General features: G+C 36.8%; 1 protein-coding gene across 1 annotated transcript in view; it reads right to left on the bottom strand.

The window, feature by feature from the left end:
• The window catches only part of cpxm2 (carboxypeptidase X (M14 family), member 2), a 33427-nt gene extending 18022 nt beyond the window's left edge, over positions 1-15405 (bottom strand). Inside the window, exons 1-5 of the mRNA XM_044103756.1 lie at positions 15359-15405; positions 10322-10803; positions 7174-7275; positions 3317-3426; positions 380-519 (exon numbers count right to left, since the gene is read on the bottom strand). Coding sequence (XP_043959691.1) covers positions 380-519; positions 3317-3426; positions 7174-7275; positions 10322-10601 — 632 coding nt within the window. The 5' untranslated portion in view covers positions 10602-10803; positions 15359-15405. The remainder of the gene's footprint in view (positions 1-379; positions 520-3316; positions 3427-7173; positions 7276-10321; positions 10804-15358) is intronic.
• Between the last annotated feature and the right edge of the window lie 1261 nt (positions 15406-16666).

A 16666-nucleotide genomic window follows, 5' to 3' on the forward strand; every position in this document is an offset into this window, starting at 1 on the left:
CTGTCTTGGTCTATCAGACACAATCAGAATTATACAATCATTGAATTTACTATTGTATGACAAAATGTGAAAATGTTAAAGGGGTATGAATACGTTTGAAAGGCACTGTCTCTAATTTTGCGACAATAAGCATAGATTTTTATTCATATTGCATTTTTCCAGCCTGTTTGTGTGTCTTAATGTTTTTTGTCACGTATAAAAGCAATCATTAAAATCCATTGCATTAAATGCACTGATTATTAAAATAAACCTAACAAGGACAAACACCACCTTGCTCATAATTAATAAGCTTCTATCATGATCTAACCACTAACAGTAACAACAAAGTTCATATTCTTACTGTGCAACAATTTGCTAATCTTTTTGCATGCCTACTCACGACCAGAGGGAGCTCCTGCCCTGGGTGACGACCCCCGTGAACTTTGTCAGTCTCCTGGCATCCACTTCCAACCACTGAAGTGGGTCATCTCTCCCTGCACACCAGGCCCCATCATACAGGTCATCTTCATAAAGGCCAGCCTGCAGATCATACAATCATACAAAATCCATAACAACCAACACGTCACTCTAAAAATTAAATATACCATTTAGCTATGGTGCAACCTGAAGTTACGATATTTGCAAAACTCCAAGTCATTCTAGCTCACGATTGTCTAATTTTATGCACATTCTGTTCCTTGACAGGAGCACAAATTTTGATTATGAATTTTAAAAAATTAGTAACGTCTAAAAAGGATTCAGTCTTATTCAGTTTTTCACACCCAATCAATCAAATTTATTTGTATAGCACATTTCACCAGAAAGGCAGTTGAAAGTGCTTTACGTTGTGAAAACATAAAAAAAAAACATCAGAAAAGCATCATATCGTCAGCAGTTATGAAAACCAATAACATGCATTACATCAATTTTGTCAAATCCTCAATACACATCAAATATGATGGTCAGTGTTCCACTTATTGTGGCTCAAAAGCAAATAGGTTGGTTTTTAGTATTGATATAAAGGAACTCAGTGTTCAGAGACAGAACAGAATGTCTGTATTGTCTCTGGTTCCTACCTATTTCTAAGTGGATTAAACTATTTCCTCATGTATATGAAATCGATTCCAAACACTGACAAAGCAAAACCAGTCTTTCTGAATGTAAAATCAAATCTCTTATCTTACTATGGTCAACGCTTTCATTTAGGACTAATGCTCATTTGGCAATGATAGCAGCCTTCAAAATGGTGGGTATTAGTGCCAAGTGTCATAAAACTCTACACTTTGGAAGTTTTTCCGATTTTTCTGGATGAAAACTGTTCAACTCTGAGACAACCGTCTTCAGCACACAACAGAGACTTTCTGGGTTCATGTTTAGAAACTACCAGGTGCTCCTTTTTACTTTCTTAAGACATTTCTGTGTTCTTCATTGTAAATACCTGCTACTCTTGACACTATCACCATTAGAAAAAACCAAATTGATTGAGGTAATTGAGGAACTCTTAGAGCTTGATTTTTATCTGGTTATAATACCCATTCACAGTATTGTGTATCAGCTTTGCATTTTATATGGCTCATGCTCCAGGATCATCTCCCTGCTTTTCATCTTCAGCCACACTCATTCCTTCCTGTAAACATTTTATTAGCACACTTGATAGAACACTCTGTGAACAGTTAGAGTCTTTCTCAATTACTGTTTTTCATATCATAACTTTGTGGAGTGTGTCGGGGGACATGTCCATATGGCATTTTCACCATGATTGTGTGGACCCTTTTACACTATTGAAAAGCCAGGTTTTGTTTATTACCCCCCCAAAAAAAAAAACCAAAAAAAAAAAAAAACAGTTTTCTTTTGTGAAATTATGTAACAATATTTCTGGAAAACTCAATTTTTGGTCATTACAGAAATTACCAGAAATATTACACTACGTGATAAAGATCCGTCTTTAGATGTGATAAGAAAGAAATACAAAGCACAGATTAAAATTGGATGCAGCACATGGCACAATGGATGAAAGCCCGGAGTTATTCTGTTTTTGACTTTATTTTCATTCTTATATTCTGGCTGTAGATCTTGTTTGTTGGGACAACAACATCAAGATGGATTCGTTCATTTTTTTCATCCATTCTCTTAAGGCTTTTTAACAGTTTCAAACTTTGTGTGTCTTAGTCATATCTTGATATGAAAATATTTATTACCGCCCTGTTGGTGTCTGGAATCCAAACAAACTGTTGTAGCTACATAAGTGAAAATAAACCAAACAGACTGAAAACTGGCCAAACTCGAACTAATCCTTTCAACATCTGCTCAATATGTGTTTCTTCTGGCACAATCTCTGTCCTCCTTTGAACTGTTCACTTTAGCACACAAATGTTCACATCCAACAGACAACAAGTCCATTGTTTTTCTGAATTAAGACCATATGTTAGTGTATTTCATCACTTGTGGAGCTGGATTTGGAGTAGTTCAACTTGGGAACCAAGAAGACTTCCTTTAAACAGCATCTCCTTGGTAGGTCTTGAGACATGCACTATGATTTTAAGGGCAATAATATCATCTATTGTTAACTTTTATAGCAGGGCTTTATAAACTACATGCTCAAAGATTGTAACGGGGAAAATTTGATTCTCGGTCTGGGGTCTTTCTGCATGGAGTTTGTATGTTCTCCCTGTGCATGTGTGGGTTCTCTCCAGGTTCTCCGGCTTCCTCCCACAGTCCAAAAACATGACTGTCAGGTTAATTGGTCTCTCTAAATTCTCCCTAGGTGTGAGTGTGTGTGTGAATGGTTGTGTGTCCTGTATGTCTCTGTGTTGCCCTGCGACAAACTGGCAACCTGTCCAGGGTGAACCCCGCCTCTCGCCCGGAACGCAGCTGGAGATTGGCGCCAGCAACCCTTCCGACCCCTCTAAGGGACAACGGTGAACAGAAAATGGATGGATAGATGATTTTGGTGTCTCAGATTTGAGGGTCGTAACTCAAGCAACATTTGACTGCCTTCTCTAATGCCTTGTGTTCACAAGTTTTTTCTGCAAGGTGTTTCTCAATTTTGGGCAAGAAACTTAATAAAACAAATGTGAGCTACAAGCCTTCACACAGTTCAACAGTTTCAATATGATGATTTATCCTCTTCAAAAGTTTTATAAACTGAAATAAGATGGCATTTATGAGATATGTCTTTCCAAGATGATTAAACATGACGTTGATCTGTCATGTTTACCTTTGAATTACTGAACTTTAAAAACATCAAGGAAATGAGACATCCTAGGTTGTCATGCAAGCCCCAACATATCCATTAAGCTTGGCTAAGATATAGCAGCACTTTACATTCTCATTTTACCTGAATGTTAAGACGACCTCTGTGTGCACCAAGACCGTAGCGTTTCGTAGACGAAGCGTGAAGCTGGAAGTCATCAATCTTCAGAGTCTCCAGTCCCATGGGAGGGCATTCTAGGCAAAGAGAAAAGACAAATTGGCTTGTGATGTTAATACTACGTGTAATAATATGCATTACTTTATACACTTCATATCTGCATATAGAGTGTACGACAGTCCCTGTCACAAGGAACCATGAAAGCTTATTTCACCAGTAATGACGATTTCACACTTTTGCACTGTGAGCTGGAGATGTGGGGAAAAAGCAGCAAGCAGCTGCACTCAGCACTCTGTCATAAGGCAGCTTCCCTCTAATGCTAATTTAGTGAAGGTTTCAGGCCAATAGAAGAGTATTATTCACTCATTGCAGTGCTTCTTCGGATGCCAAAAATATCCAACCTTATACCACAAAAAAATGGGGTCTGCAGAAAGAAAAGTGAAGCTTGTGGTGGTAATTTGATGATTAAACTCTTGCTTGCCCCAACACATATCAAGCATTCATGAAGATTATCAATTTAACACTATGAATATTTGGGAACCTGATAATTTTGGAACGCACATTTATTAAAGTTCATCAAGTCACAACCTGAATTAAATTGTTGAGCTGACTAAACTCTTGCTTGCCCCAACACATATCAAGCATTCATGAAGATTATCAATTTAACACTATGAATATTTGGGAACCTGATAATTTTGGAACGCACATTTATTAAAGTTCATCAAGTCACAACCTGAATTAAATTGTTGAGCTGACTAAATCAGCATTTTATGCCAAAAGCAAGTTACTATAGCTTGCTTTTGGAGCTTTAGTTTGTGCTGAAACAGAATCAGTAATGTAGGCAACACTCATAGAAGAAAAACAGAGTTGAGTCGAAACATGCAAAAGCAAAAACTCTGATACATGCTAAAAAATGAGAATTATCTAGCAGGAAGTGATACCTGAGGACTCAAATTGAGAAACAGTGGTTGTGCATAATTACAAAGTGAAAGGAAAATGATACACAATGACAAATGTTTTTCCTAAAGCAAATCTGAAAAGTGCGACATGCACATGATTAGTCTCTGTGACTCTGTGAACCCTAAAGTGCAGTGTAAGCAATTGACAATGGACCTAATTTGTAATCAGAGTCCTCAGAGACCACTGTATATCTCTATTCCAGAACACCGGATTCAAATGATCACATGCTATCAAAAACCGCAGAAGCCTATCAATCACCACTTATTCAAGTCAGGTGTGTGGCAGAATGTAATTATCTAAAACATGCAGGGAAGTGATACCTGAGGACTCAAATTGAGAAACAGTGGTTTAGATCAAAAATATATTCATGTGTTAAAATAGCTTAATAAAAGATGCCCAGATCATCAGAGGATGGGCATTGTTGTGATGTAACTCTGCTACATTACAACAATGCAATAAAACTCTATACAATCACACTCTGTTATGCAGCCATCTTTAAAGATATCCCAGCTAAGGTCAGCGTCAATGAGTAGCAGACACCGATCTAGTTTGTTTCCAAAATTTCTATGGCAAGTCTTTATTATGGAAAAACTTCTGCAAAACATCTCTTCTGAAGAAATTAAAATTGCACATGCCTGAAAAGGTTTTCCATTCATGCCGGAGGGAGTTGCAGTTTGTTTGAGCAAACTCCAGCATTTAAGTGACTGCAGAAACTGAGATGGTGCTGACTAAATGCAGCTCTTTGTGTAGGAATCTCTCATCTCTTTACACTACAGTGGATGTTAACCAATAGGGCCAAATGGGCAAATCAAAGCTGACGTGTGAAATCTCTGCGGGTCGGCAGCTCTTTTGCATTAGATCAAGCCAGAGCACAGAAATGGAACATCAGAGGAAGAATTTCCGATTCAACGCTGGTCTGTTTGTACATGCAGCACATGCCGCACATGTCGCTGTCACACGGCCAGGACTCCCTTCACAAATGAACTCCCTGTGGTTAAACATGAGGAGGATTTGGCTCTTGGGATGTCAGTCCACTCAGAGCTTATTTGGACTATTGAAATCAAGTGTTTTTCTCAACATCTGGTGGTTTTTTTGTGCTTTGCTTGTATTGATTACGTATTGTATGTTGTTTATTAAGTGGAAGGTTTAAGCTAACTCTAAACAAAGAGTTCTTGACAGATTTGAATGTTGTGGATTTCTGAGAACAGTAGAAGACACCAGGAAAAAAGCCTTACACGCAAAATGTATTATATTTTTATATAGTTTCATATATAAAAATGGTATTATATGAAACTAATTGGAAAGCTACTTGGAGTCATATAACCAATGTTCCTATCCTGAAAGCATGACGATTCACACCCCTTAAACGTTTTATTTTTTCATTTATACATATTTTAAGGGATTTTATGTAGCATAAAGTCATGCATAGTGCTGAAATGGAAGAAAAAGTATCCACAGCTTTTGAAATGTCACACGGCCAGGACTCCCTTCACAAATGAACTCCCTGTGGTTAAACATGAGGAGGATTTGGACTTGCTTTTTACAGATTTACAGAAAATCTGAAAAGTGTGGTGTGTCATTTCTGATGATTCTTTGCAGCATAGATCTAATTAAGACTATAATAATATTATCTGTAAACATATGTTTTGAAGTATTGGCTCATATTTTCAACTGGATTTAGCTATTGACTTTGACTAAGTAATCTTAACACATGTATATGTCTTGAATGTCTTGAACTAAACCATTATGTTAAATTGCTTAGCTAAAACCATTAAAATTAATTATTTAGTTTAAATTGTTTCATGATTGTTGACTTGCTGGAAAGTGAACCTCACTCCAGTCCCACATCTTTTCAAACCACTAAAAGGTTTCCCTCCAGGATTGTCTTTTATTTAGATTATCCCATAGCCCTATCAATTGAGAATATGTTCAGCATGATGCTACCGCCACCACTTCAGCCATACCTAGCACTGTGAAGGAAGACTAAAAAGTTCAGTGAGTTTTCTTTTGCAAGGTCTTAATTCTTGTAATGGAAGCATGAGTCAAAACAGTCCGATACCAAGTCAAGAGTTCCTGTCATCAGAATAAGAACATCAAGTTATCTCCTATTAGGAGGTTCATCTTGTTAAATTATAAATGCACCTTCCACTTAGTAACTACATATTACATCTAATATATAACATTTAATAGATACATATTAAGTGTACTTACATTTAATATGTAACTATACATTAAATGTAGTTACATATAACTATAACTAGTTAAATGTCATAAGTTATAACTTACAAAGTGATATTTCATATAGTCACTTTGAAACTATTAATTGTAGTTACAAAGTGGAAGGTGCATTTAGAATTTAACATGATGAACCTCATAAAAGGATAGGAATTAATCCTATTATATAGTCCTTAATCCTGTTAATCCTCATACCAGGAAAGCTATAAGTATTTAGCACCTGTGCTTTGCACTCTTAGTAAAGAAAGTTAAATTAACATCCAACATCCAAGCAAAGCTACAGCGGTATCTGGTCTCAGTGTAGCAAATTTATTGCAACCCATTTACTGCAAATTTATTGCAACTAAATACAACATCTTATAGCCAAAGAGGACATTAGGGCCTCTGTGGTTGAAATCCATGATGTTGAGCATCATTTATATAACCAGAACCTTCTTCAAAGTAAAAATAGTTCTTCCCAGAACATTACACCTTTCCAAAATATTTGTAATCTCTGAGAGAAGTACTGTTATCCCATCCTAACAGTTCCTGTGGAGGTGGAAATAGTTTCTAGCTCTTTGGAGGAAAGATAGATTTTATGAGTTCAATAAATTCCCTCAACAAGCAAGTAGCTCTGGTTTTTCACTCACCCTCTGTCATCGAGTTGAACTCTGCGACTCCTTCTGAGATGATGTTTGATTCTTTCAGGGTGCTCTTCTTGTTCTTCAATGTCTTTCTGTTGGGTGTTTTCACTGAGAAAATTAAAAAAAATAAATAAATAAAAATAGTACAGTTACCAACTTTTTTCATCTTTTATTATATCATATAAACTTGTATGAATCATCTAGTTACCAACTTTTTTCATCTTTTATTATATCATATAAACTTGTATGAATCATCTTCTAGGATTTTGTGAGAAGTGTGAGACCCTTTTCCTCGATACCCCTATTAAAATTGCATGTGACGCACAAGTCATGGAAGTGTATGGGCTCTTTGCATGTCAGCTTCCATGTTCGGGAATAAGAGGCTCGGTAGCTTCCGGTTTATTGAAAATGGCATTTTACACTAGATGCTTGCAGGGCTTGCCCAGGGTAAAAATTAATAGTCAATCTGAAGCCCCAACAAGTATGCTGGAGAAAGGTTTTAAGATGTACGCCTCGTTGTACATTCACATATACAAAGGTGAGTTCTACTTTCTTTAAACTTTGTGGCTAAAATTAACTTTAGCTTATGCTAGTAGACAATATTCTCAGACATTTTTCTTATAAAAATGTGCTATTTAAGTATATAAATATTTTAATCCATTCTAATGGACAATGGCTTTTATCTTATTTTGTACTTATTTTCAAGTGTGTTATGTATATTGTCGTTAACAGAGAGAGTCAAACAGAGACCAAGTAAAGGGGGAGATTACGGTTCGGGCTTTTTGCTTCCGAAGCATGAGAAAGCACAACAAGCCCCATGGCTTGACAGTAGAGCAGCTCTGGTGTCGCAGTTCTAGTTCAGCTGACTGTTCAGGTTCAAAGTTGTTGCTTTTAGAAAAATATGGCCATGTTTCTTAAAGTCTATTATTTTGTTTTATTACTTTTGCATGCTTCTTATTAAGAACTCAAATAGGATGGTGTTTACAGCAGTGTGTACATGCAGATCAGTTGCTCGGTTGTCTGACTGTGGTCCACTCGCTCTTCTCATACACTGGCTCTTTCAGAAATATTCACAACGTATGCCAAAATTGTTGCACTTTTTATAGATTTTGCCACATTAAAACCACTAACTGTATTCCATTTTATCAAAATTTTGTGTGATGGTCCAAACATAAAATTAAGCATAACTTTGGTGCAAAAATACAACTATGCATGATTTTTAAAATATTGTACCCATAAAAATCTGGAAACTATGGAAAGCCTTTGTATTGAGTTTCTTAATTGGAACCATAAACAAAAACAATGACACAACACTGCAGGATGGAGTGGCTGTAGCTTATACACTCACATTTTTAAACTCAGAAAATCAAGTTCTAGTTGAGCAAAAACCGTCAGAAACAAAATCACAAAATCTACAAAGTTACTTTGTAAGTTCTGTCATAACTTTAAGCACTTCAATGCCTAACAAAGACACATGAGTAGTAAATTTCACTCCTAGATTACATTCAACTTAAGAGCTAATTTTCTGATCAAATAAACACTCACCAGTTTGAGATAGTAGACATTGCATTGTTGAAGTGGATCTAGTAGTAAAGACTATAATTATATTTACAAAACAGTCTGAACCGTAAAAATATTAGTCTAATCTAATTTGATGCAGAGCTTTTCATTTAGAGGTAATGAAAACACTTCCTCTTTAATTGATGAAAGGTACATCAGGCAGTTTATCTTCCTGTATTTCATTACATTTGAGTAGAGAGATATGGATCAATGCCATTTTGGGTCAGAAAGGAATTTTGAAAAGAATTCTGTCTGTGCTCAAGTAACAAAACTGAACTTAATAACCTATTAGGTTCAGTTATGCGGTTTTTAAAAACCCTGAGGCAAAGCTTCATTAAGAGGCCAAGAAACTGCAGATACAATTAACTTCACATTATAGAAAAGTGATTACTTTATAAGATTTGACATACAATATTGGTTGTTTCCTGCCATTTAGATTTTTTTTAGCTTTAGCTAGACATTAGAAGCTAAAATTATGTTTAACTACAATTTTATAATTTATTGCAACTACATGAAGTTGTACTATTTTTTCCTACAAAGTGGCCTAAGATTGTTTTTGTTTTTATTATATGCACTTACTGTGTGCAAAGCTTTGTAAAATTCACATTTTTTCCACTTCTTGTATGTGTACACAGTGTCATCACATGTCCTTCAACTTCTTTCTATCACCATGTGTTCTCAGTCTTTTTTAAGTATTATTTTTCCTGTCCAACTCAATAATGAATCTAAAGTGAGGAGTCACTAAGAAATCCAACAAGTGAACTATTGACAACATCTGGGATTAGCCAATTTACACAAATAGAAGTTATTTTATGTTGCTGACAGTTAATAGAGCAGCATATCAACACTACAGTTATTTGTTGTATTAACACCAAAGAAAACATTGTTTTTATCAAAAAGGAAGGGAGCAGCAAGTTTTGCTTTAATCCTCCACCCACAGTTCCACCTGCAGGCAATTTCCCTGCTGAAACATGTAAAGTCACATGCCTGCTATATGAGGTCAGCATGACTTCATTCAAACACTATATACTCGCAAACAACAGATACCATCACACCCCTCACTGTCCTCCAATCACCTGCCAGTTTTTTTTTTTTTTTTTTCATATGCTGACATTTGTGGTGCACATTTCTGCTGTGTGAATATTACTTCTGCTTCAGCACCTTCTGCCTAGCATATAATTTATGACCCTGCTGGAAACAGAAACATTACTTTAACCTACACACATTTGGAGAAAGAGGATTATAAAGGAGGTAATTGATTTCTAAAGATAATGTAAATTCACATGTCACTCTGACTTTATCATCTGTAGTTAATTTCACATGAATATATCTAAGTTTTCATTTGTTTATTTTGTCCTTTTCACTTCATAGAAAAAACATTGCACTAATATTCTTACTGAAGTTTGGTTGGAAGCATATTTAACTTATGCGACGTAGTTACACTAGTATGCGTACTTTAACACTGGCCATTGACAATATGAAATGGTAATCCACTGTCATCTAGTGGCAGCATTGTCTCATAGAAGTTTACTGAGAAAGTTTCACCAGAACCTAAGTTTTCCATGCAGCACTATTTGAAGTTGTCTGCTTTTACCTGGTTTTGTAGGATCAGTGATTTTATCTGTCTTCTTGTCATTTCCCATCTCTCCCTTAGGCATTTTCCGTGCAGGCTTCTGTTTCGGTTCTTCTTGTGCATTGGCTGTCGAGGAAATGGATTTCTCTGGCATTCTAACCTGATTGTACCGTTCCCTTGTGAGCATCTCCTGCATGTAGTTATCCTCATCCTCTTCAACAGAGGCAAGACTGAGGTCTGCAAACCCTACAAAGAGCAGCAGAGCCAGAGGGGTCAAAAGGCTGAGGAGTTGCCCTGTCATGGCCCGAGGAGGGGGATTATCTCCGTTTGAAAGTCAAGATCTAGTCTCCAGATGAGCCTCCTGGTGCTGCCGGTGCTGCGTCCCATCAAGTGCTCGTCTTTCGCTTCCCCTCCCCTCCAAAGCAAAGAGTTCAGAAAGTTGTCAGAGCGCTCCAAGTCTGTAATGAAGGCAGCGGAGCCAGAGGGTCCATGGACGCCTCAGTCTGGGAAAAATACAGTGAGGGAGGGAGAGACAAAGACAGCAGCTGATGAGGGAGCAGGCAGGAAGGAGGCAGTGAGACAGGTGATTCACACAGAAACTTTTTTTTTCTCCAGTTCAAACCCACCCAGCTTGCAGACACATTACATTAGTAATGTAATTTTATTAGTCTGGGTAAAGGTGAAATAGGGACAGAAACTATCTTCTTCTGTTTTGTTTTGGACCTGAGCTTCTTTAACAAAAAGAAAAGTTTATTTTTTACACCAGGACAAATAATTTAGTCTTTTGATTACCTCACTTGGTTTTTATTCTAGCAAACAGTAGCAATCAAAAGTCACGCTTTGAGGTTAGTATCAATTCAAAAGCTCATATTCACCACAAGGCATTTTATAAGACAAACAGGTGAAATTGATATCAAAATATACTGAATTGCATTAAGTCCAATATATCCCACACATACAGTTCTATTCAGATCCATCCATCCATTTTCTAACACCTTGTCCCCTAGTACGGTCTTTAGGGCTGCTGGTGCCTATCTCCAGAAAGACCCTGGGCTGGGAATCGAACCCCGGACCTTCTTGCTGCAAGGCAACAGTGCTACCAACTGCACCACTGTGCAGCCCTGATCCAATTCACTCCAAATTAAGATGGAGTTTCAGTGGATATTTTTACACCACAATGTAAAAATTTTATTTATTTACAAAAGCCCATCCAACTTCATCACTTTGCAAGAATCCCCGAGCGTGATCAAGCAAGTAGCAACTACAGAAAGGAACCACTCCCTTTTCATCGGATGAAACTTATGACAACCATATTCAATATTAGTGGCAACCTGCCATGACCCGCTGGAGTGGAGAGAACAGGAAGGAGACAGGTCCTCACAGAACCACTCCATATATATGGAAATGAAAAACAGAGAGCTCACAATGTAAATGAGACCAAAAAGCATAGACAACAAAAGAGATGCAGCTAAACGTCCAAACACTGAAGCAGGGTGACTTTCTGTGAGAAAGAAACTAAAGGAGAATATAGAATCTTAATGGCAGCAACAGCTCCATCCAGGAGAAAAACGTAACCACAGCTTTTATTTTCCATTCAGAAGTGTTCCTGTAAAGTTACAGTTAGCTTAATTTTGAGAAGAGATCATAATGAAGTTGCATTTATTTTGTTATGAAATGACACGTCATTTAATACAGCATTCCTTTGGATAAAGATTCATTTGGTCATTACCACAAAGCTGCAGAAAAACAGATTATTGTGAATCATTGGTACAATCAACCAATTCTGTTGGCAAATAATCAAACACATTCACATACATACAGGCTTCCTTTTAATCGTCATACATGTTAAGATTAACATGACAACAGACAAAGAATTCAAGTCAAGTCTCAACTATTTGAAGGACAAATCTAAGTTAAGCCTGAAGTTTTATAATTTTTGCAAATTAAGTGCGACTTGAGTTACTATATTTGGAAGGGTCATAACAATGTAAAAAAATATATAACAGAAATATCGCTATCAAGGACTCCAATGAGGCGAAAAACAACTAAGCACTGAGACTGTGTTTCCCTCTAAAGAAAAACAAAGTAAAGTCAGCAATACGTTTATGAATGACTGTCTGTGAAAGAGACATAGTTGAACTAAGACGCAGTAAGCCAAGGATACTTTGGAGAAGAATAAATGTAGAGTATACACAGTTGTTGACAGTAGTAGTTCATCATACACCCCTCCCTCACAGCCCTCCCCCCCCACTCACACACTCACACTCAGTACATTTTATAGGAAAGAAGATCAGGAATTACAGAATATTAATGGCAGCAAAAGCTCCATTAATGACTGTCTAGGAAAGAGACACAGCTGGACACAAAATCACTGAGCTAGGAGTATTTGTCATGGTAAAAAAGAGTAAATGAGGAGTAGCAGGATTGGTATCTGTTGCAATACATCAACTAAACTTCTAAAAAATACAAATGAAGAACTTGTTGCTTTCGAGCACGCTGCTCTGCTTTTTGCAGTGTTTTGGCTGTTTCAGTCAACACATCAGAGGGCTGAGCAACACTTTGCACATTAACAAGCACTTGAAATTTTCCCAAACAAACTGCCTGTGGAGCCAGACATGTTTCTACACAGAGATGGCGCGCTGCCTCGTGTGTCACTGATCATTACATCCGCATTGTGTACTGCTCAGGAAGCTTTTACCTCCTAATTAATTATTCTCTACCTCAGTCTGACTCAAATAGAGCAGCTGGTGAAGCTTTGCTATCATTGGAATAAAACACGTAAAGCAAGCCTTAAGCTGTCACATGACCAAAGCAAGATTTCATTGACTTTTATTTATTTAGTAACATTAAAAAGAAACAAATCTTGTTTATTACTAAACTCAATGTTTGTTATGCATCTTATTTTAGTGGTCTTTTTGACAATACTGCGCAAAAGCATATAGGATCTTGATTTAAAGCTTTTGAAATTTTGCCAGGCAAACATGAAAATCCCTTAACCAGACTGGTTGCATGAATACCAGTTTAGATGATAACTGAAAAAAAGATGCTCAGAAAGGCCTGGAAAGATGGCTGGAAACCCAACTTATACCTGAAACTGAGGACGTGTCTGAACAGAAGCAAAAAGGGGGGCTTAGTCGGCAGTCGAGTTACAGAGGAGCAGGATCAGGAGTGGGTGGACAGCTCAAAGCTGCCAGCCTCTGTGTACTGCTGGCACAATGCTTTGCCAGCCACGCAGGCGCTCAGCATTCGCCCACTTCACATTGAGGCTACACCCAGCCTCAGCTGTCTGACGTGGGGAGGGAACGGAAGGAGGGATGAGAAAAGGCTGCCAGGAGGACTATAAGACTTTACAGCATGAAGAGGCCTGGGAGACACACAAAATCCTTCTTCTCTGCACAGCTTCAACTCAGCCAGTTGACATGCTAAATATTGTGGCACATGGCAGTGAAGGCAAGTTTGCAGAAAATCCACAAGACATTGATGTATAGCTGGGCAACTGTAGGAAAATTGTGCATTATTTGTCTTTGTCTCTGTGGTTATATTAAAGTTAAGTAAATCATCTTTCCACGATTTTGAAGTCAACAACTTTACAAACAGAGCCACTGAAAGTTAATAGAGAAGTTGAAAGCTGTCTGCTTCATATGTTCAGGTCTAAAAGTTACCATCCATTTTGATTTATGTTTTGTCTCTGAGCCTAATTGAATAAAAGCCTCCTCAGTTGTTGTTTTTTTTTTTTTTTTTGCACAGCCTCTTCAATTTTCTGTCCGGGTTTTCCTGGCTGCTGTAAATATTATTGCCTTGAATCTGTCTTCTCGTCTGCCATGAAGTCTACTGATAAATGTTTTTTCCTCTCTTTTACGTCTTAAAAGTATTTAAACTTTGAATTTGTGTGTGATGGATTTAATTAAGCAACATCTTTGAAAGTATTTTCTTGCTGTTCTTATTATGTGTCAACTATTTGGTATCAAGACACAAAAAAGATTCCGAAAAGATCTGGATATAGAAATTGTTCATCAGATTGGTTATACACAGATTAAAATTCTTTTTAAGATGCCACAGAAAATGTCAGTTACCAAAGTTTTCTTTGTGGAGCTCGGTTTAACACAGCATTGCTCCCTTTTAAATCTATAGTTGCACTCCGTCAGTAAGCTGGCTAACAGAAGGCTACTATGCTTTGCTTACAGGGGCAAATATGGCTGTTTATAAATGTCTGTGCTTATTCATGTACTAACCAAAAAGATATGGTGTGACAACTGACAGAGCATCACTCATCGCTTCTATTTAGGTAACATTGCTTTAAAACTTCAGTTAGCAAGCTACAAGTGGCATGCATTCTGTATTTCAATTAAAGGTGTAAAGTTATGGAATAAGTTACATGAAGATTTAAAACAAAGCAATAGTTTAACACAATTCAAAAGAAAGTACAAAGAGGTAATTTTCAATAGATACACACATGGGGACAGAAAGCAATAAGGTGTGTATTGAAGATAACAACTTGGTGTAAGGGTTTAGAAAGATAAACCAGCATAAAATGGGAAAATGTATAGGTAAATATTAGTAACTGTTACTTCTGACTGCCACTTTAATTTTGATTTTTTTTAACGACAGTAGGACTCTAAAGTCTCAAGTGTTTAGGGGTAGGAGTTTATAAGTTCTCACTTCTTCCTACCCCATTTTGAGAGTGATATGTTAACTGAAACAAAAAATCTGTATTTTCTCTTCTTTCTTATGCACTTCTTGTTACTGTGCACTATTTTGTTTTTATATTTGTATCATGTTCGAATAAATTTCATTTAATTTCAAATTTCATTTCATTTCATTTTTAGCTAGGTGAAGGCTAGCCAGCCAGATAGCCTCACTATACAGAGCTAACATCAATTTGTTAAATTTGGGTCACTTCCTAAAAGGCGTGGACTTCAGAAAGGCTATATATTCTGTTCGTTGAGTGCTTAAAAACTACTGTTTAGTCTAGCAGATGTTTCTGTTGTTAACTTATCCTGTTCCTATTTTAATTTGGTTATCTGATTCATTTTGTTTATTATTCTATTTACTATTTACCTTCTTTTGTTCACAGGTGTTTTGTCTTTTCCCAGCACAGTTCTTGCCCAAAGGCACATGTGGTAGAAGGAACCTAAAAAATGAACCCACAACTTTTGCAAGGATCAAGGCTTTCTTTCAAGTTTGTAAAGTGAACTTGATGAATATTTCTCGAAGGTTTCTGAAGGAGTAGTAAAGTTTTATTTTTATGTGAACTTTTCACTTATTTTATTTCCACTTTTAAGGAAAGTGTAAAGAAAATAGCTTTGGAAGTCCATCATAGGACATAATATTTCAGTGTTGGACCAATGCGATAACTAACACGATGGCTCACAGTCCCCCAAGCCAACAATAATCTACAACTGCATCCAAAACTTGAAAGGGTGCTGCTTTTAGCTGGTACCAGATATACTGGTAAGCCTGACGACTACATACTATGCCTCCTCTTGGAATCCTAAGGAACCATAAGTCAATCCGGAAACAATGTTCTTTTGGAACTATAAAGTAAGATTGAATTGTGTATAATTCTTGAAATTAGAGTAACTCAGTTTTGGATAAGTATACGTTTTGCAAGCATCAAAAGCAGGTTTTTCTGCAAAGGTTAAAGGTCAGAATGTCCCTAGTCATTTAACCAAGTGATATGGATTATGTCATGGTTCAGCTTTACCTGTTTTAAGTTAGAATTTGTGCTGCAAATGAACGGAAAATCATTAGCTCCTAAATTATATCCATAAATTCCATCACTGTTCTCTAACAATCCTGTGTGATTTGTTAGGTTATAAAACTCTAGGCACTGCTCAGTTCATCATTCAATTATTGAAATAATATGGAACTACAAAATTATCAAAACATTGTAGTCAACTTAAACTGAGAGGCTGGCCAGAGACAGTTAATCAGAGAAGCAGCCATGAGACATCCTAAAGAGTTAAAGAGTTTTGGCGTAGATGCAATAGGTGGAAAAACTACAAACATGAACACGCCATCTCATCTGTGAACCATTATGGTGGCAACACCATGCTATGGAATGCCCTTCAAACTGGTCTAAGTTACTAGGAAGGTGGATACAGAGTAATCCTAGAAGAAAAACTGTTGGAGGTTGTGAAATACATGAAACTAGCATTTATTTTGTCTGATTTATGGCGAGTCTGATCTTTGTGCTAGTTTTAATTACAAAAGACATTTTAAATTGTGGATGCTTTCATTAATATTGGTGAAAACCTGTTTTTCTTGTCATTACTACTGGAAATATGGCTTTCACAGAATGTATTAAAGAAACATCTTTAAAAGCATTACAGGATTTCACAAACATATTATTTGAACCAAGCAGAA

Source organism: Gambusia affinis, linkage group LG20 (assembly GCF_019740435.1).
Source record: "Gambusia affinis linkage group LG20, SWU_Gaff_1.0, whole genome shotgun sequence".
Lineage (NCBI taxonomy): Eukaryota > Metazoa > Chordata > Actinopteri > Cyprinodontiformes > Poeciliidae > Gambusia > Gambusia affinis.